Source organism: Fusarium subglutinans, assembly GCF_013396075.1.
Source record: "Fusarium subglutinans strain NRRL 66333 chromosome Unknown NRRL66333_c0000095, whole genome shotgun sequence".
Taxonomy (NCBI): domain Eukaryota; kingdom Fungi; phylum Ascomycota; class Sordariomycetes; order Hypocreales; family Nectriaceae; genus Fusarium; species Fusarium subglutinans.
Genome location: NW_023502158.1, coordinates 158,867 through 175,286, shown reverse-complemented (window position 1 = coordinate 175,286; position 16,420 = coordinate 158,867). Strand labels below are relative to the sequence as shown.

The 16,420-nt window shown below is 49.2% G+C and overlaps 5 protein-coding genes across 5 annotated transcripts; 4 read left to right on the top strand and 1 right to left on the bottom strand.

Annotated features, from left to right (window-relative positions):
- Positions 1 to 2,310: 2,310 nt before the first annotated feature.
- Positions 2,311 to 3,309, top strand: FSUBG_7462 (MAF1-like protein; the record flags this gene model as incomplete). Its single annotated transcript, XM_036685770.1, has 1 exon — positions 2,311 to 3,309. One exon carries the CDS (start codon positions 2,311 to 2,313, stop codon positions 3,307 to 3,309), a length of 999 nt encoding a protein of 332 aa, XP_036537070.1.
- A 2,039-nt stretch (positions 3,310 to 5,348) lies between these two features.
- On the top strand, positions 5,349 to 6,335 carry FSUBG_7461 (peptidase yqhT; the record flags this gene model as incomplete). Its single annotated transcript, XM_036685769.1, has 2 exons — positions 5,349 to 5,891; positions 5,997 to 6,335. The coding sequence occupies 2 exons, from the start codon at positions 5,349 to 5,351 to the stop codon at positions 6,333 to 6,335; spliced, it is 882 nt and encodes a 293-aa protein (XP_036537069.1).
- A 2,122-nt stretch (positions 6,336 to 8,457) lies between these two features.
- On the top strand, positions 8,458 to 10,590 carry FSUBG_7460 (u3 snoRNP; the record flags this gene model as incomplete). The annotated part of the gene is made up of 1 exon (XM_036685768.1): positions 8,458 to 10,590. The coding sequence occupies one exon, from the start codon at positions 8,458 to 8,460 to the stop codon at positions 10,588 to 10,590; it is 2,133 nt and encodes a 710-aa protein (XP_036537068.1).
- A 446-nt stretch (positions 10,591 to 11,036) lies between these two features.
- FSUBG_7459 (HAT1-interacting factor 1) lies at positions 11,037 to 12,757 on the bottom strand (the record flags this gene model as incomplete). Its single annotated transcript, XM_036685766.1, has 4 exons — positions 11,037 to 11,336; positions 11,399 to 11,747; positions 11,804 to 12,042; positions 12,095 to 12,757. The coding sequence occupies 4 exons, from the start codon at positions 12,755 to 12,757 to the stop codon at positions 11,037 to 11,039; spliced, it is 1,551 nt and encodes a 516-aa protein (XP_036537067.1).
- Positions 12,758 to 14,171: 1,414 nt separating this feature from the next.
- FSUBG_7458 (uncharacterized protein) lies at positions 14,172 to 14,580 on the top strand (the record flags this gene model as incomplete). The annotated part of the gene is made up of 2 exons (XM_036685765.1): positions 14,172 to 14,198; positions 14,248 to 14,580. 2 exons carry the CDS (start codon positions 14,172 to 14,174, stop codon positions 14,578 to 14,580), a joined length of 360 nt encoding a protein of 119 aa, XP_036537066.1.
- Between the last annotated feature and the right edge of the window lie 1,840 nt (positions 14,581 to 16,420).

The window sequence follows — 16,420 nt, the reverse complement described above, 5'->3', positions numbered from 1 at the left end:
CCACCCGCCCGCCCCGCCAAATCGTCGCAAGACAGCTGACGCCAAGCCTCCAATAAGGTCGAGGACGAAGTTACAAAGATCATGTAAACCTCCTTGACGGCCTTTTAATTGCTACGCAACATCAATTCGACACCGCTCCCGAAGCGTCGGATTGAGGCGATCGATCAATACCTACCAAGCGTTTTCATACGAGTTGCAGTATATTCACTGGCCGAGAATTAACTTTGGTTCAACAGGCCGACGAACAAGTATTGGCGTCGCTCAAGGAGTCAGGAATTCTGTAATGGGAAAGTCTCAGGCGGCTGAGCATCTCTTCGATGGGAAGAGAGGACACGCATGTTTACATCGTGGGAATAGGCGCAGATGGTGTTTTTGGCAGTCTCCGACCGTGTTGGTCTTGTTTTGTAGATCTTTGACGGTGGAAAACCACCTTCTTTCGTATCCAGAGATGAGGCCTGTGGGCGATGGTGTTGCGACAGCTACAACGGGCAGCGCAGAGAGATTGTCTCTGGCCTTCGACCCGTCATCGATCAAACGTCGACGAAATAGTGAGAGGAGAGCGAGCCTTGAACAACAGCAATGATCGTCATCAGAGGCTGTGTCCCACTGAAAATAGTCAGGTCTGGCACGTTGGGTCACCTCCTGTGCTTATCGAAGCCGAAATCAACCGCACTGCTCTGTCGCAACACCTCGGCCCGCAACTGGAATCAAGAGAAAACGATTGACCTCATATGCTTATTTCTGTTTCTTGTTTTCTGTTTCTCCAATTTCCAACTGACGTTAGACGGTGACTGAAGATGGATCTGGCCCATCCATCAGAGGCGATGTGCTATACCATCCTAGCGGTCGACTGAAGCGCGTGGTTTCGGAGTTCAGCCCCATTCGCTATCGCTGATCAATCGCGTGGAGTTGCCGCCAGAGCATTCCCCCTATTACGATACGCCAAACTTACACATTCGGGTCTTCGAACAACAGATCGTAATTAGGAACATGTGCGAGACGATTGGATTGTAAGTTGGCACTGAAGAATTGATCAAAGCAAATTCCCTGATGTTGCTCTCATGAGAGCCAAAGGATGAAGCATGAGGCTTGCGGGGGGGTCTCTTGGCTCCCGTTGATATCCATGGCTTAACTGGCAGTACCGAGAACTGACGCGATCCCCGGAAATCTTCAGCATTGGCCGGACCAGAGCCGGGACCGGTCCAAGCTCACCCCAGCTCAACTCAGCTCTCAGCGATAGTGACTGATTTTGAGATCCCGTGGCTGGCTGCAGCAAAGGATCACACCAGATTTGAGTGGACTCAAATGTCTTTGTTTAACGAGAACGCAATGCAAGCGAGAGACAGAGTTACCGTTCATCCGCTAACCTCAGACAACCCAACAGGTCATCCCATTCTACTCCAACCATTCTATCCCGAAGCCGGCCAATTCCATCAATTCAAGGCCTATCCATCCTTTCCATTGCGGCCCCTCAATCAGTCATCATGTGTTTCCTTGGTCTCATAATAAATTAACCAGGTTCCTTTCCTACCTTATCTTTTTGTTTATTGCTAATGTATTCACCAACTCAACCTCAACCTCAACCCTGTTACTTGCTTATCTCTATCCAAAATCTCCCCCTTTCATCAGTTGAATCGACCAGGTTCTCGGCAATCTCCTGTCCAATCTTGATCAGCGCCTATTATTATCTCCCGTCATCGCCAACCAATCTCTTTTTATCTCCGGTCTTTTAGATTCTCAGGGTCCTTGCCGGCTGCACTGTATCTCCCAACGTTACAATAACCAGTCTGCCGCCGATTACTCCGTCCAGGGCTTTCAAAGTTACCACCGCGAATTAAGTTCCTGACCTCGCCCCCCCGCCGAACTGCACCTGCTCCTGGCTCCGGCGATCTATAATTCCCGACTTCCTTCCGCCCACTCCCAATCATCCTCATCCTCACCCTATTATCCCCCTCTTTCTCCTCAATTATCATTACCACCCCCGTATCGTCGCATTATCGATTGTCGCAACCGATTTCGACATCGTGTTTTATGACATCGGCCATCGTACGCTTACCGCCATCTTTCCCGTATCTCGACAACTGTCACCTTCCGACTCCGGCCCACCACGACTCCACGCTGACGCAATCTGTTCCTTTGACTGCGCCCTCAATCAGTCAGTCGCATCACGGATTCACGGTCCAGCGCATCAACGCCGCGACATTAACACCACAGAATCGACCCCAAAGTGCTCTTCCGCTTTCAAGATGAAGGTTAGCAGCCCCAGGACCCCGAGGAGGAACCTCTGGTCCGACACATGCTAACGCCCACATGCAGTATCTACCAGTACAAGACTTCGAGGCAGTGACGAGCGCGCTGAACTACAACACACCCGACTGTAGCGTGACAGGCGGATGCGATCTCTACACAACGAAATCAACAGGTTCCGACAAGAAGCTCTACAAAAACATCGACAACGATCTGAACTCACAACACGAAGCCCTTCTCAAGCTCGGCGCCAGCCTATCACCACCTGAGCGCGCTCACATGCTTGCGACATCACCGAGCATGCAGCTATTTTCACACTCAAGTGCTTTCGGCCCCTTGTCCGAGCTCTCGAGTCGCAAGACATTTGCATACCTTATCGCGACGCTGAATGCGAGTCATCCACACTACGATTTCTCTCATGTCCTTCGACCCAACGACTTCAAACGCGAGCGACATCTTCGTCGCGTCATGGTCAACCTCGATTCAATTCTTCAGAACGTAAGACCTAACTTCGAACCCAAATCTCTCGGCTCCTCGCTAGGCAGTGAGACAACCTCGATATGGGGCCCCCAATGCTGGTCATTGATCGACAAGGAGATGCATCTCAACGAGTGCACTATTTTCAGCTACAACCCCGAGAGCGACCCTTTTGAAGAAGACGAGAGTGCGATCTGGGCTTCACACTACTTCTTCTTCAACCGCACCTTGAAAAGAGTGGCATATCTTTACGTCCGCGTTGTGCCAGTTATCTCGTCTCATAGCCCAACTCTCCGACCCACAAATCTGGCCAGGAACCACAGCAACCAACGGGATCTCGAATCAGCTGGCGCGCAGAAACGCGCCAACTACTGGCTTGGTGATCAAGATGCTGAGTTGGTGCCATATAATGAGGACGACGAAGAGCTCAATGACGACGGTCTTTTCTGGAATCGCGGAGAGAACGGAGATCTCGTTGCCTATTCAGACGAAGACTTTGGCGATGATATCGAGGATATGGAGATGCTCGATAGCAGTCCTGACAGGTCCATGAGCGATGATGTCGCGGGTCGTATGGAGATCTAGGGTCGATTCGATCCAAATCGTCATGATGGATCGGTTTTTCAAGAAACGGCATTTTCGGTTCGAAACCAAGCATCAGCCGCATTTCTCTGAAATCATTATTTGCTGCATTATTTCAACATTCAACAATATCCTAATCTCAACTAGGGTTGCTTGATACCAACAAATCGAGACGAACGAAGCTAAACAGCACACGGATTTTGCTTCGCTTTTTTGTATTTTGCGAGCATTCTTGCGTTATGCTCTTTTCTTTTGAAATGCCATTTGCTTAGTACGAAAGTGTGAGGCCCGGTTAGGCTTCTGGTCGGTGAGAGCGGCTGGAATTCCGCGACATGAGGCGTTTTCGGCGTCTGCTTGTCAACCTGCTATTTCCTGGAGATGATTGCAGGCTTCTCTGTTCTAATTATTGCTTTTTTTTTTTCTGTCTCTCTCCTTTCTTTTTCAAGCACTGTTAATCTATATCTTTTAACCTGGGTTTGGCTTTGGCTGCTTTTGATTGGAATACCGCCTGACACGGCTATGCCTGGATGTATGATGAGAAATTGTGGCTCGGTGTCAGTGTCGTCTCGTTTGGGAACGGCATGGGATGATAGTTGGCGCTAGCGGCATGGGAATTCGGGTGAGAGTAACGACCTGGTTTTATGGTGATGATGTACATGATGGGTTGAGGGATGCATGCCATGGGCTAGTCAGGCTGGTAATTGCTTTGACACGATACTGCGAATTCATGATTTTAAATTCACAATGGCTCACTCATCAGTCATGGGTAAGTACCTTAGTTAAAAGTGATGATTGTTTCCTCGACCTTCAGTTCAGTTGAGCACGTCTATGCGTAAGAAGCCACATGTGTGTATCTGACATGAGGCAAACAGCTATCATTCGGTATGCAAACACGGTCAAGCATTCAAATCTGGCTTGAACTGTCTTTGACATGACTTTACCGTTAGACATGGTGGCGGGTGCCAGCGATATTCAAATACATCCTGATTTCTTCATCAGCCGCTGCCATCTTCCATGGAACTTTGAAATTAGCCGGCCGTTCAAACACTTGAGCATCCCACGAAGTTGATCCATAGACAGTCTTCCATAGAGCTTCTCAACAGCATATATTTGGTTTCGTCGCTGGTTCTTTGTTTGATTTTGATTTTGGTAGCGAAGAGGTTGCGGGTGCGGTACCTGTATCATGTAATTCTGTTACTTCCGGGGTTATCTCAAGGGTTCACAGAGGATGCTTACTCTCTGATGTGTATTTAGAGACAAAACTTTCGGCTGAGCGTGATAGTTGACTTCGGGAAAGGAACCCGTAGCTTCAGTCTATTCATCAGTATGACAGTATATGGTATCGTCAAGGTTAACGTGGTTGAGCCATGTCTGATGCGTAGTTTCCGGCACAAAGAAATTATGCCTCTATATCCCTTTAATTGGTTCTACACGACCCTGATACACAGACTGAGGGGGTGAAAGACTATCAGAGGTACTCGTGTGGCCTCAGTGGTGAATGGTGATGGTGACGAGAAAACTTGACTGGCATTACCACCGACAGGCCAAGTTAGCGAGTCTTGATGGAACAAGCCAAGCTGAAGGAGAGTTGCGGGAGTCTCAATAAGGTCTTGGGTAGCACATGTGCTTGCTCTGAGGTCGGGTTGTGAATCTGAACCCCTCTTCTCTGCGAGGATAGGGTTTCCTATAAGACAGGCCTAAGGAGGGGAGAGGACTCAGAAGAGGGCAAGAGAAATTATAGAGTAGCTTCCTAAGTATCGAGTACAACGATGGCAAACTTTGTTTGGCACGCTGAGAGAACTGATCAGCCAGGTCTAGCTCTCCTGTATCGAGCCCCTGAGAGTAAGGGGATAGATCTCAAGGCAGTTCGTCTGTGTCGTCTTGATCGTACACGAAGCCAGATGGTCAAATATGGCCTCGGCGCTGCCATCATCAGTGATCCCGTCAACATTCGTTATGTGACTGGGACGCGGAACATGCAAGTCTTCACAGCACGGAACCCTCCAACGCGGTATCTTCTCCTTACGGCAACTTGATCCATTATGTTTGAGTGTGCCGGCTGCCTTCACTTGGCTCAAGGCTACGAGACTGTCGATGAAGTCCGTACAGCAAAGTCTGTCACGTTTACGAACAGCGGCCCCAAGATTCACGACAAGGAGAGGAAATGGGCACAAGAGATGGTTGATTTGGTTGGGAGTCTTGCTGGGAAACGGAATGCCACACTTGGTCTGGAGCGCATGAATGCAAACGTTGTCATCACCCTCGAGGAACTCGGCCTCAACATTGTGGATGCTCAATATGTCATAGAAATTTCAAGGACTATCAAATCGCCCGATGAGGTCAAATGCATTGTCCCATCTCTTCGCGCAACAGAGGCCGCCGTGGGCGAACTCCGCGATGCAGTCTCGCCAGGTCTTACAGAGAACCAACTCTGGTCAGTCATGCACAAATCTGTGATCGAGCAGAATGAAGACTATATCAAAACTCGGCTCCTCAGTGCTGGGCCACGAACAAACCCTTGGTTCCGGGGGTCAGCGGGTTATGTCATCCAGAAGAACGACCTTGCGGTTCTAGACACAGACGTAGTCGGTTGTCATGGATAATATTCTGACTTCTCACGAACGTTTCACGCTGGCCAAGATCCTCTTACCGATGAGCAAAAGGGGCTATACAGAATAGCACTTGCGCAGGTTAATCACAACATGAGTATCCTCAGACCGGGCTTGACCTTTCGCGAGTATGCAGATTGCGCGTGGGATATTCCTGTGCAGTGTTGGGCCAACCGGTATTTTGTCTCGGCGCATGGCTGTGGTCTTACGGGGGAGTGTCCGTATTTGTATGATCGAGGTGACTTCTCAGATGCTGGCTATGATGGCGTTATCGAGCCGGGCATGGTATTTTGCGTTGAGAGCTATATTGGCGAGGAGGGTGGTACATTGGGTGTCAAGCTGGAGCAGCAAGTCCTAATCACTGGGACAGCGGTTCATATCTTGGCAAAGTTTCTCTTTGAGGATTCTATGCTTCAGTGACCAGGGCGATTCAACTATTCTACACTACGTTTTCTGATATTACTGTCCTGTCCGACAATCCACTTGTCCTCTGGAAATGAAGATGGATCAATCCATCGGGAAATGATAAGGTATTCATTCGTTCTCAGAGCATTGCCCGCAAGATACATCATAGAACTTCACTCCGCTATCAGTAGCCGAAATGCCCATACTCTACTTGGGGATCGATGAAAGGTAACAGTTCTTGTAATACTGGGAAACGACCCAGCTGAATACCTCACAGCTCTCATCCTCCAGACACGCTCGGGCACATATCCGGACAGTACCCTGGAGCATCGACATGGCTCTATAATTTGGGCCATTGTTGTGGAAAGTTCCCTGAGTACCACCGCAAATACTGGTAGTCTCTTTTGGAACAGCACAGGCCGGTTTGTATTCGCCCACATAGATGTCGTTAATAGCTACATAACGAACGACACCCTGGTTGTTAACTCTTACAAATGTATATAGGTGGTCATTCATTGCTCCTTGGAAGATCGCAGAGCGTTGAACGTATTCAACAGGGGCGCCTTTCGGAACAAAGACTTTCTCGTTGTGGACATGGCCAAATTTCTGAGTGGATATGATGAAGGATAAATCTCAATCTTGATCAGGGTCAGAGACAGGAGCATATGAGAACTATACTTGATACTTTCTTTGTTGAGTCTGGGGATATGGGTCTCTATATATTAGATCCAAGGGTAGAGCCTAGTCCTGGGCTAACAAGTCTTATGTGATGTTAGCTGTGATAGAGTCTAGGAGCGCTGATATGTGTCTAGCTTGGGCAAACTAGTCGCTACTATGAGCGCGACGGACGTCCTGAGGGGTGCTACTCTTTTGGAAAATGCCACATTAACACCGGCGAATTGTCTCATACAGTCCCATCAGTTCTCGCCCATGTCGCCCCCTTAAACCTTGGGTCTTGGATAGAAACTGAGACAACGGGACATGATGGTGATGAAGTTGTTGGAGTCCATAGGCTCTCTGTTGTCGACGTGCTTTCGAATGATGATCAGGATGTAACCAGGGTTGTGGTGGTGTCACTAGCAGGTTCGTCGGATGTAGTAGCGGTTGAGACCTTGCTGTCTCGGTTGCTGCCTATGATACGGTAATGTCAATTGATGTTCTAGGCTCGGTTGGAGTTGAGTGAGCAGCCATGAGTAACGCGCTTAGAAGTCTTCTCATGTCAAGACAAAGGGGACGAAGAAGTGAGTCGTGATCGCTCTAGGAAACTTGCTAGTGAACCAGAGGCAGTACTTCTTTGCTAAATTTTTATTCTGTTATAGAGGAAAAACAAGAAGAAAAGGACATTCTGAGTCGATAATTAGCTCCGGTCTTTCAACCATTCTTTTTGTTATCAGTTCTCAATCAAGTTTCGCATCCTTGCCTTGCTAACGTAAGGTTCCTAGAAGAGTCTGTAGAAGATGTACCTATTAAGAACAAGACGGAACCTAGATGATGCAATAAAATCTCATAGCAGATATCAGTCGATCTTACTCTATATATTTGACCTACTGAGAACAAATAATGGCTATTTTGCCTCATGTTCCTAGAGATCAGAGGTCATCAAGTGTCTATATTTTCCCTGCAACATAAGCGTATCTGCGTGTTTGCGGTGGGATAACGTATTGTTTTCGTCACGAATCTTCTTATATCAATCCGAGTAAATCAAATATCTTGGTATCATATAGTTAGTAATTAAAATATCGTTTCCTTGCTAGTAAGGTACGGAGTATTTCTTCCTTGGAATCGATATTCAAATGGACCATGCCTTATCTCTTATCGTGATTCTTGACATGGGCTGATTGACCAATCAAATCATCCAGATTCTACCCGTCGCGGGGCCTCACCCAAGTCTCCCAAATTTTTTCCTGCCGTCAATCGCTTTCACTTCATCTCGACTCGTCTTCAGCTTCGACTTATCAAAGTCCTCTCAGGCCACGGCAATCGCACGCAACACGACAGTTTTTATGTACGATTCGTTATCGCGGTAAAAAGCAGTGCAAATTAGCTCTGCTTCCGATAAAAACTTCAGAGCATGGCCGTCCAGACGTCGCCATCGCTCACTTCAACCTCACATACCTTGACTGCCGCGCCGCCCGCAATGGCTGCTCCCGATTCTCTCACAAACAGCCACGTCTTGGCCCTGTTAGAAAGCCTATCCGATGGCAAGCGACACGCTTTTCTCCAACCCACAGCTTCCATTCCAACCGATTCTCTCAATCTTGTCAAACACACCCTCGAAGGTTTTGCCTCACAAGTCGGTGATGAGCAGCAGGAGAGATTAAAGGAAAACCGCAAGCGCAAGAGAGGCGCTGCCAATAGCGATGATGTTCTTAAAATTCGCAAGGTCTATATTGATGGGTTCGAGACCGGCCAGGTTTGGCAGCAGGCCAAGAGAATTATTGGTGGTGTCTTGAAATATTCAGAGGAGGCGCTGGCAGGGTTGGAGGAGCGCAAGGAGGTTGCCGTCAACGGCGCTGGCCCATCAGACTCCAAGACGCTCGAGTTTGGAGAGGACGGCTTCGAAGTAGACGAGGACGGGGACGAGGACGACAGCGATCAGGATGGATCCGACGAGGAGGAGGAGCAATTATCAGTGGATGAAGCTCAAAAAGATGGCCTAGAGGACGACTGGGAAGATGATGAAGAGGAGGTTGGAGAAGGTAGAGACGATTATCAGGAAGGCGATGAGGAAGACGAGGGTGTGGATGGACCAGCTGAAGAGTATGAGGAGGACCCCGACGGTCTCAACGATGGTTTCTTCTCGCTCGACGATTTCAACCGGCAAACACAATATTTCGAGGAGCAGGACACAAAGGGAGATCCGTACACCGATCGAGCAAGCGACGATGAGGAGATCAACTGGGATGCGGATCCTCTGGCTCCTCCTGCAACAGGTTCAAAATCTAAGAAGGCTGCTAGAGACCCAGTCTCTGAAGATGAAGATAGCGACGATGAGGATGACGGCCCTACATTTGGTGACATGGCTCTCGATGCCCCAGAAGGTGACAGTGAGGATGAGGCCATGGATATGGATGAGCCTGTTGATGACGACGACAACGGCCTCAATGCCAACGACGTCTACTATAAGGACTTCTTTGCGCCGCCACGTCGAAAGTCGAATGGCGGTAAGCCCAAAAAGTCCGTCAAGTTCCAGCACGAGCAGCCAAACGATGCCGACGTTGAGAGAGCCATGGCCGATGTTCGCAGAGATCTCTTTGATGACGAGTCAGAACAGGAAGACTCGGACGATGCTCTCTCCGATGTTTCCGCTGGAGATCCCAAGTCAAGACGCTCAGCTCACGAGCGGAGACAAGCCAAGCTTGCCGAAGAGATCCGCAAGCTTGAGGCTGCATCCGTCGCCAAGCGTGAGTGGACTCTCTCTGGTGAAGCTGCTGCAGTTGACCGCCCTGTAAACTCTTTACTGGAGCAGGATCTCGATTTCGAGCATGTTGGCAAGCCCGTGCCCGTCATCACTCCTGAGGTCAGTGAAAGCATTGAGGATCTCATCAAGCGTCGTATTCTCGCTCAAGAGTTCGACGAGGTTATTCGCCGACGTCCTGACACCGAGGGTGCAGCCGCAGGTACCCGTCGTGGTCTTGTCGAACTCGATGATACAAAGGCTACAAAGGGTCTGGCCGAGATCTACGAGGAAGAGCACGTCAAGAACACAAACCCAGACACTTATGTCAGCCAATCAGATGAGAAGCTTCAGCGCGAGGAGAAGGAAGTTGAGGCTATGTGGAAGGACGTCAGCGCTCGTCTGGACGCCCTCAGCTCATGGCACTACAAGCCCAAGCCCACAGCACCCACCCTATCCGTCGTCGCGGACGTTGCCACTGTCGCAATGGAGGACGCCCAGCCCACAACAGCCCAGGGCGTCACTGGCGAGAGCAGTCGCATGGCTCCTCAAGAAGTTTACAAGGCTGGTGCCACAGACAACGCAGCCAGTGGCGAGGTCGTCACCAAGGCCGGTCTTCCTGTCGCCCGCCAGGAGATGTCCCGCGAGGACAAGGCCCGCCGGCGCCGTCGCGAGAAAGAACGCGTGCGCAAGGCTGGAGGTGTCGACGGCGAGAAGGTTGTCAGCAAGAGAGCCAAGATGCAGCGCGACACCATCGCCGAGCTCAAGAAGGGAGGCGTCAAGGTCATCAACCGCAAGGGAGAAATCACCGACGTGGATGGCAAGAAGGCAAAGACTGCCAAGGTTGCTTCGAGTGGCAGTTTCAAGTTGTAGTAGATGGTCAAGTGGCATTATTCCTTTTTGCAGTTTGGTTCGGGGTTTCAAAAGTAACGATGGGGTGTTTGCATGGCTTGAGCGATTCTTCATGAGAACGCATTTTCATGTTTGTTGCATAGGTTTCATATGTCCATACTGGATTCCTGTTTGAGCTTGGTTATACACAAAAGATGTCCTCGTCTTCACTCACGAGTTATGCTCACACCTTTCCTGTTAAATCCGTCCATTATGCCGAGCATCCCGCGTAACTAATCGTACATCAAAGAGCTGTAGTTTTACATTTCGCCACATACTCAGAGTAACATTTGGCTGCTTCAAAATTCCCATCCTTTTCGTCCCGTTCCTTTCCTTTCCTTGCGTCGCAATATGACAATGCCCTGAACTCCATCCTGAGTTGTGGATCCCGCTGAAATAATAGCCAACTAATATCATTGACCTCGACCCTAAGCTTCCACCTTGGTCTTCTTGGTCTCAGTATCTTCAGCAGGCTCTTCCGCCTTTCGCTTGCCGTTAGTCTCCGCTTCAGGCGCGCGTGCAGCTCCAGGTTCCTCGGCAGATTCATCTTTGTTCTTCTTGCGGACAAGTCCACTAAGATCAGTTGCTGTCTTCTTAGCCTCGTCAACACGGGCCTTGGTCTCGGCAGCAGACTCGCCAAGGGCAGCCCCAAGAATGCCACCGATGGGTCCAGCATCAGCACCCAGAATGTCCTTAGCGTCAATGGGGTCATTGCGCAGTTCCACGAGCTAGGCAGTCAGTAAAAGAAATAAAAAACGTCCCAAAGGGACCAGGAGGCACAATGACTCACTCGCTGCTCCATGTCCCCAATGACTTCCTTCATCTCCTGGATGGATTTGCGCGCCAGCTCGTTATCCTCGGGGGAGGCCATAGTGGCCAGCTCAACCTCCTTATTCTGGAGCTTGAGCTTCGAGCTCTTAATGGCGAGCTCCATTTCCTTGACGGCTTCATCTCGCAGACCTTGGTCCATCTCCTCACGCTTGGAATTTGCGCCATCGTCACCAGCAGTTGTCACAGAAGCAAATTCCAGCGCCAGAGAAAGCTTGAAGTGGGCTTCAGCGATGATCTCCGACTCCTCAGGGTACAGCTCCAGCTTATATTTGAGCGAGGTTCTGCCGTCTTCAATGGCATTGGGATATCTGTATAAGTGCTGTGGTTAGGATAAAGCTGAAAGATCGTGGGGGCTTGCGCGTACCGTTCATTCTCGAGAGAAATCTCAGCGAGGGCATCGTGAGTGTCTGCAAGACGCTCCTTCACGTGCCGGACGGTAGGCGAATCGCCCTCTGCAGCCTCCTTGCCATTGCCGCTGGTTTCGGATTCCTCCTGTTCGAGAAGCTCGAGTTTCTTCATGAAGCAGACTCGGGCAAGGTCGAGGATCTCAAAAGCGGTAGCCAGGTCATCATCGTCTTCTTCTTCTTCACCTTCGCCCTCGGCCTGGTATAAGTCAGTATCTGCCACTAAATAATGGTTCAGTTGAGCTCCAAACCTCTTCCTCGTCTGACTCGTCAAAGTTCTCGTCGCCAGTAAACTGGAACAGGGGCTTCTTATCTCCCTTGATGTCCTCGGTCTTCTTATCTCCCTGCTCGGCAACAATCCCGACACCTTCTTGCGTCACCTTCTGTGCCTCGGTCTGCGCATGCTTCTTAGGCTTGGCCTCTACGCTCTTCTTCTTCTCGGAAGCTGCAGGTCCTCCTAGAACATCGCTCTTACTTTGGCCAACTCTAAACAAGCTGCGACCATAGTGAAAAAGGATCTCGGCATTATCAGGTGACGTCTCGCCGTTGACTTCGGCTTGAAGAACACTGGCACGTGAGAAGATCTCAGCGGCCTCCTCGTAGTTCTTGTGGGCATACAGGGCAGATCCCTTTGCTGACAAATCGGCAATTGTAACCTTCTTAGAGTTGGGATCTTGATCGTTCGCGATGAGGTAGTCGGTGTTGGGGGTGCCAACGCTGGGTGTGCCGATGAGGGGGGTGATGGTAGTGGACTCTGCTCGGTCGGCAGCTTTCTGGGCATCAGAGGGACCGAGAATATCAACGGATGGGGTGGCAGTCTCTTCGGCTGGTTTCTCAGGGGAAACTTGGGGCTCTTCGATGGCCTTGGCCGTCTCGTCCACGACAGGCGCAGTCTGCTCTGTAGCTTCAGACATTGCGGATCAGGTCTGAACGCGTTCCAAATAAGAAGATGAAGTCAATTGGGTTAAGGAAATAATAGCGAATGTGACTTCGGAACTTGATAGATGGCCAATAAAATTTGTGGTTGTTGAGTGATGAAATGATTGAAAGTTGGTGAACTCAGGTGGAGGTTTGCGACAGCCAAGAAAAGAGAGACGACCTAGCAACGGTAAAGGCGACCAGGTGATGCGACTGGGATGGTAGGTCAATGGTACAGGTGCCTTAGCTTATGACGCGTGCTGAGGTATGTGTTTAGGTGCGTTTGATTGGCTGACTTAAGCGTTGGTGGGGGACATGAGAAGCTTGGAGCTCTGAGCTGAGCTAAGCTCTATCGAAATTCCATCAACTGTTCTCAGTGAGAGATTCTTAATGGATAGGATACTCAATTTTATGCGCAATCATGAGCGACTGAACGCCTATGCCCGAGCATCTGTTCCTTTGGATTTTGGAACTCACTCATACAAAGGCTACTAAAGCGTTGGGAGGTTCAAGCATTTAGGCTAGTTATCACATGTTTGCCCTTCGCCTAGCATGAATGTGTTCCTGTGATAGATCCTACCCTGTAGATAATCATATGAAATACATTGACGTACTATCTTGGTTAGATAGTGGGAGTATGTTAATAAACTGTGACGATGTATAATATGTGCGTTTTCTGTCAAGTTGGCTGAGTATATACATTACTGGTGCTGTCTTTGATAGTTCTTTGTGAGACATGGATGTTCAAATCATCAACACATGAATCTAAACCCGCGTTGACCTGTGTATATGGCGACCAAAGTGCCTGAACTATCAAGGGGCTCACTAAATTATCCACTATAAGACTTCCATGGCATTGAGGGGCTATCAATTCAATATCCAGCTACTACGATCCAATTCGTACTTCCTAAAGTTACGACCAGGCTACTAACTAGCATTGTTCAAGAGGATATCATTTCATGACACTAGTACTACCCATGTTGTTTAGCTCAACAAATCCCCTAACAATTTGTCCGTCTTACTCCGTCTTACTCCGCCGCTTGACAGTTGCTCAGCTCCGAGAAACCAGCACCGCGTAAAAACGAGAGTTCATTATTCGACCAGACTTGGGACGCGTTGCATCGTGGTATCTTGGCGCGAGCTGAACGCCAAGTCATGTGCCTTAGTCTCAGCCAAGGGGATAACCATTGGCTCCAAGACAAGCCATGATCAGGCAACAACCGCCTCTGACGGAATTTCGTTAATTGATCGAGATAGCTGGGAATAAAGAAAGAGAATTGCCAGGAATGGAGGTAAACAGGAGCCCGAGGTATATATTTGAGTGTTGCGGCAATTGGTCCTCGAACAGAAGACCATTCAACTTATCCCAGAGCCACATACCAATCGCAATTCAAAACACAGTCGCTCACAATGTGTGAAGAAAACGTCGTCCAAGTAGTATCGACATGACTACCTTATACAACATGCCAAGCTGACCCTAACCAAGGAAGCACTCGGTCAAATTTGCTGGCTCGAGGTTCCAGTGCGTGATGTTCCTCGGGCCAAAGCTTTCTATACGGAACTCTTTGGCTGGGAGTCTGTACCAGAGCCTCAAAAGGCCGTCGGCGACTGCGTCAAGAGTATGCACTTCTTCAACAAGGGCAAAACCGTTCATGGGGCATTTCTGGAACATGACGAGGAATATCATGTCATCAACAACAATCCCGACAAACCAGGTGCTCTGCCCGTCCTGCCAACCCTACGCGTACTGGATTGCGAAGAGATCCTGGCCAAGGCAAATGCGATTGGTCTAACAATTGGTGGTAAGACTGCCATGTAAGTGCGCCCGCTCCATCACGAGGTGGAAAGCTTGAAGCGAGTTGAGTGAGCATCCGTATTAACCGTCGCCAAGTCCAAAGACAGCCATTGGAGGAGGGATGGGGTATTTTGCTCGGGTGATTGATACCGAAGGTAACATGATCGGTCTCTGGTCTCAGAAATGACAAGTGAGCGTGGGAATGGAAGATAAGGTTGACATTTGTCACTCAGTACCTGCTTATCACAACTACCCAAGATATGATACAATACCGAATACTGCTCAAGTTGCTGCTGATGATGTGATGTACCAAAATGTTAGGTATATGCAATCCACAAAGTTTACCCCAATTCGGAATATTATCCAAAATATCCGAACGGTGGAAAATATCAGACAAAACCGTAAACTCGCTCGGCAAAACTTTTAGACAAAGCTTGACGGACGCCAAGCAGAGCCAAGTCTTGGCTGTCTTGCTTGTCACTGGTATATGAATTATTGGACGGAACCAACTGACACAAGCTCGCATGAGTCGTATCAGACGCCAATTAGCAAGCTTGGTCGTAAAAATAAATGAAAAATTGACATGCAGAGAACTTAAGAAGCGAGCTCTGGAGCCTGTGGTGATTCCTCGCCAAGATAGATGTGTAGAATTTGCTCATGTCTCATTCGTGGACTAACTGGCTGGGTAAGCCGTTTGTAAGGGACCATGCTTCAGCCTGGGCCGATTATATGGGGTTGGAGACGTCAGGAATTTGACGAAACACGAAGGGGTAAGGATTTCACGTCAAGTATTGTATCTGTAACAGACGCGCCCCCGGAAAACTAGAGTTCCGATACTGAGATCGTTATAGCTGGAGAAGAAAGTCTTATGTATCAGAGTCTAAGTACTAAGGTATCGAGCCAATGTTTTGTCACAGAACAGCCGAGAAACATATACGATACGACGCTGAAATACCGTACCGTTCAACGGCAGATCAAGATTGACCTTTCAACGACATCGCATGCATCCTGCAGAGGTCACCTACCTAGTGGCTGTTGGTGATACATATGTACTATAGACGGAAAACCGCTTCTGTGCATATCCGGCACATTGACCAGATTGGGAAGAATCTATCTACTTGGAGCATGTCCAAGCGACAATTGGGAAATACGACCGCAGAATGAACTACAGACTGCCAACTCCCGTGACGACGAGGTAGTATCAAGTCTTGCGGAGATTGCTTATGAGACGAATACGTAACGTCCCTCGAGCCTCTGTAACTTTTCCGTTCGTGTTCCGTCCCATGAAGCTCTGCCGCGACTTAGACGAGGAGACGAGAGACATGGGATCTCCACTGGACAAGATAGCTGTGAGCCACTCAAGACTAACGCAGCGTAGCACCGGAGAGAACGGCGAGACGATATCCGTCCATCTGATGCGTACTCGTCCAATGATTACCACCGAAACATATTCTGTAGCGAAACGAAAATCCCGTGTAGTAAGACAATATCACGCCAGCGTTAAGAAACAAATTGGGCGTTGCTGGAATTGGATATTAGATTAATGCTTGTCCTAAGGCCTCAAGGACAGGACATATGCAGCAGCAATACCTATGTAAGTATGTAGGCATGGGCACAACTAGTCATAGGCCCCTGAGATAATAAACGTTGCCCCGAATGCAACCTGTCTAGTTGGTCATGGTCGATGGATGGCATTATCATGCTGATGGTATCGCATGGGGCTTTGAAACATAGAACACGACCCAGGCCAGGCCGGGCAAGGCAAGGCAGGGCAGGGCAAGGAGTGAGTGAAGTGGGAGCCACTCGAAACAAACGCGGACCGACACCTTAACCAGAGCAATATGCGGAGACTAGCCGGATCTGA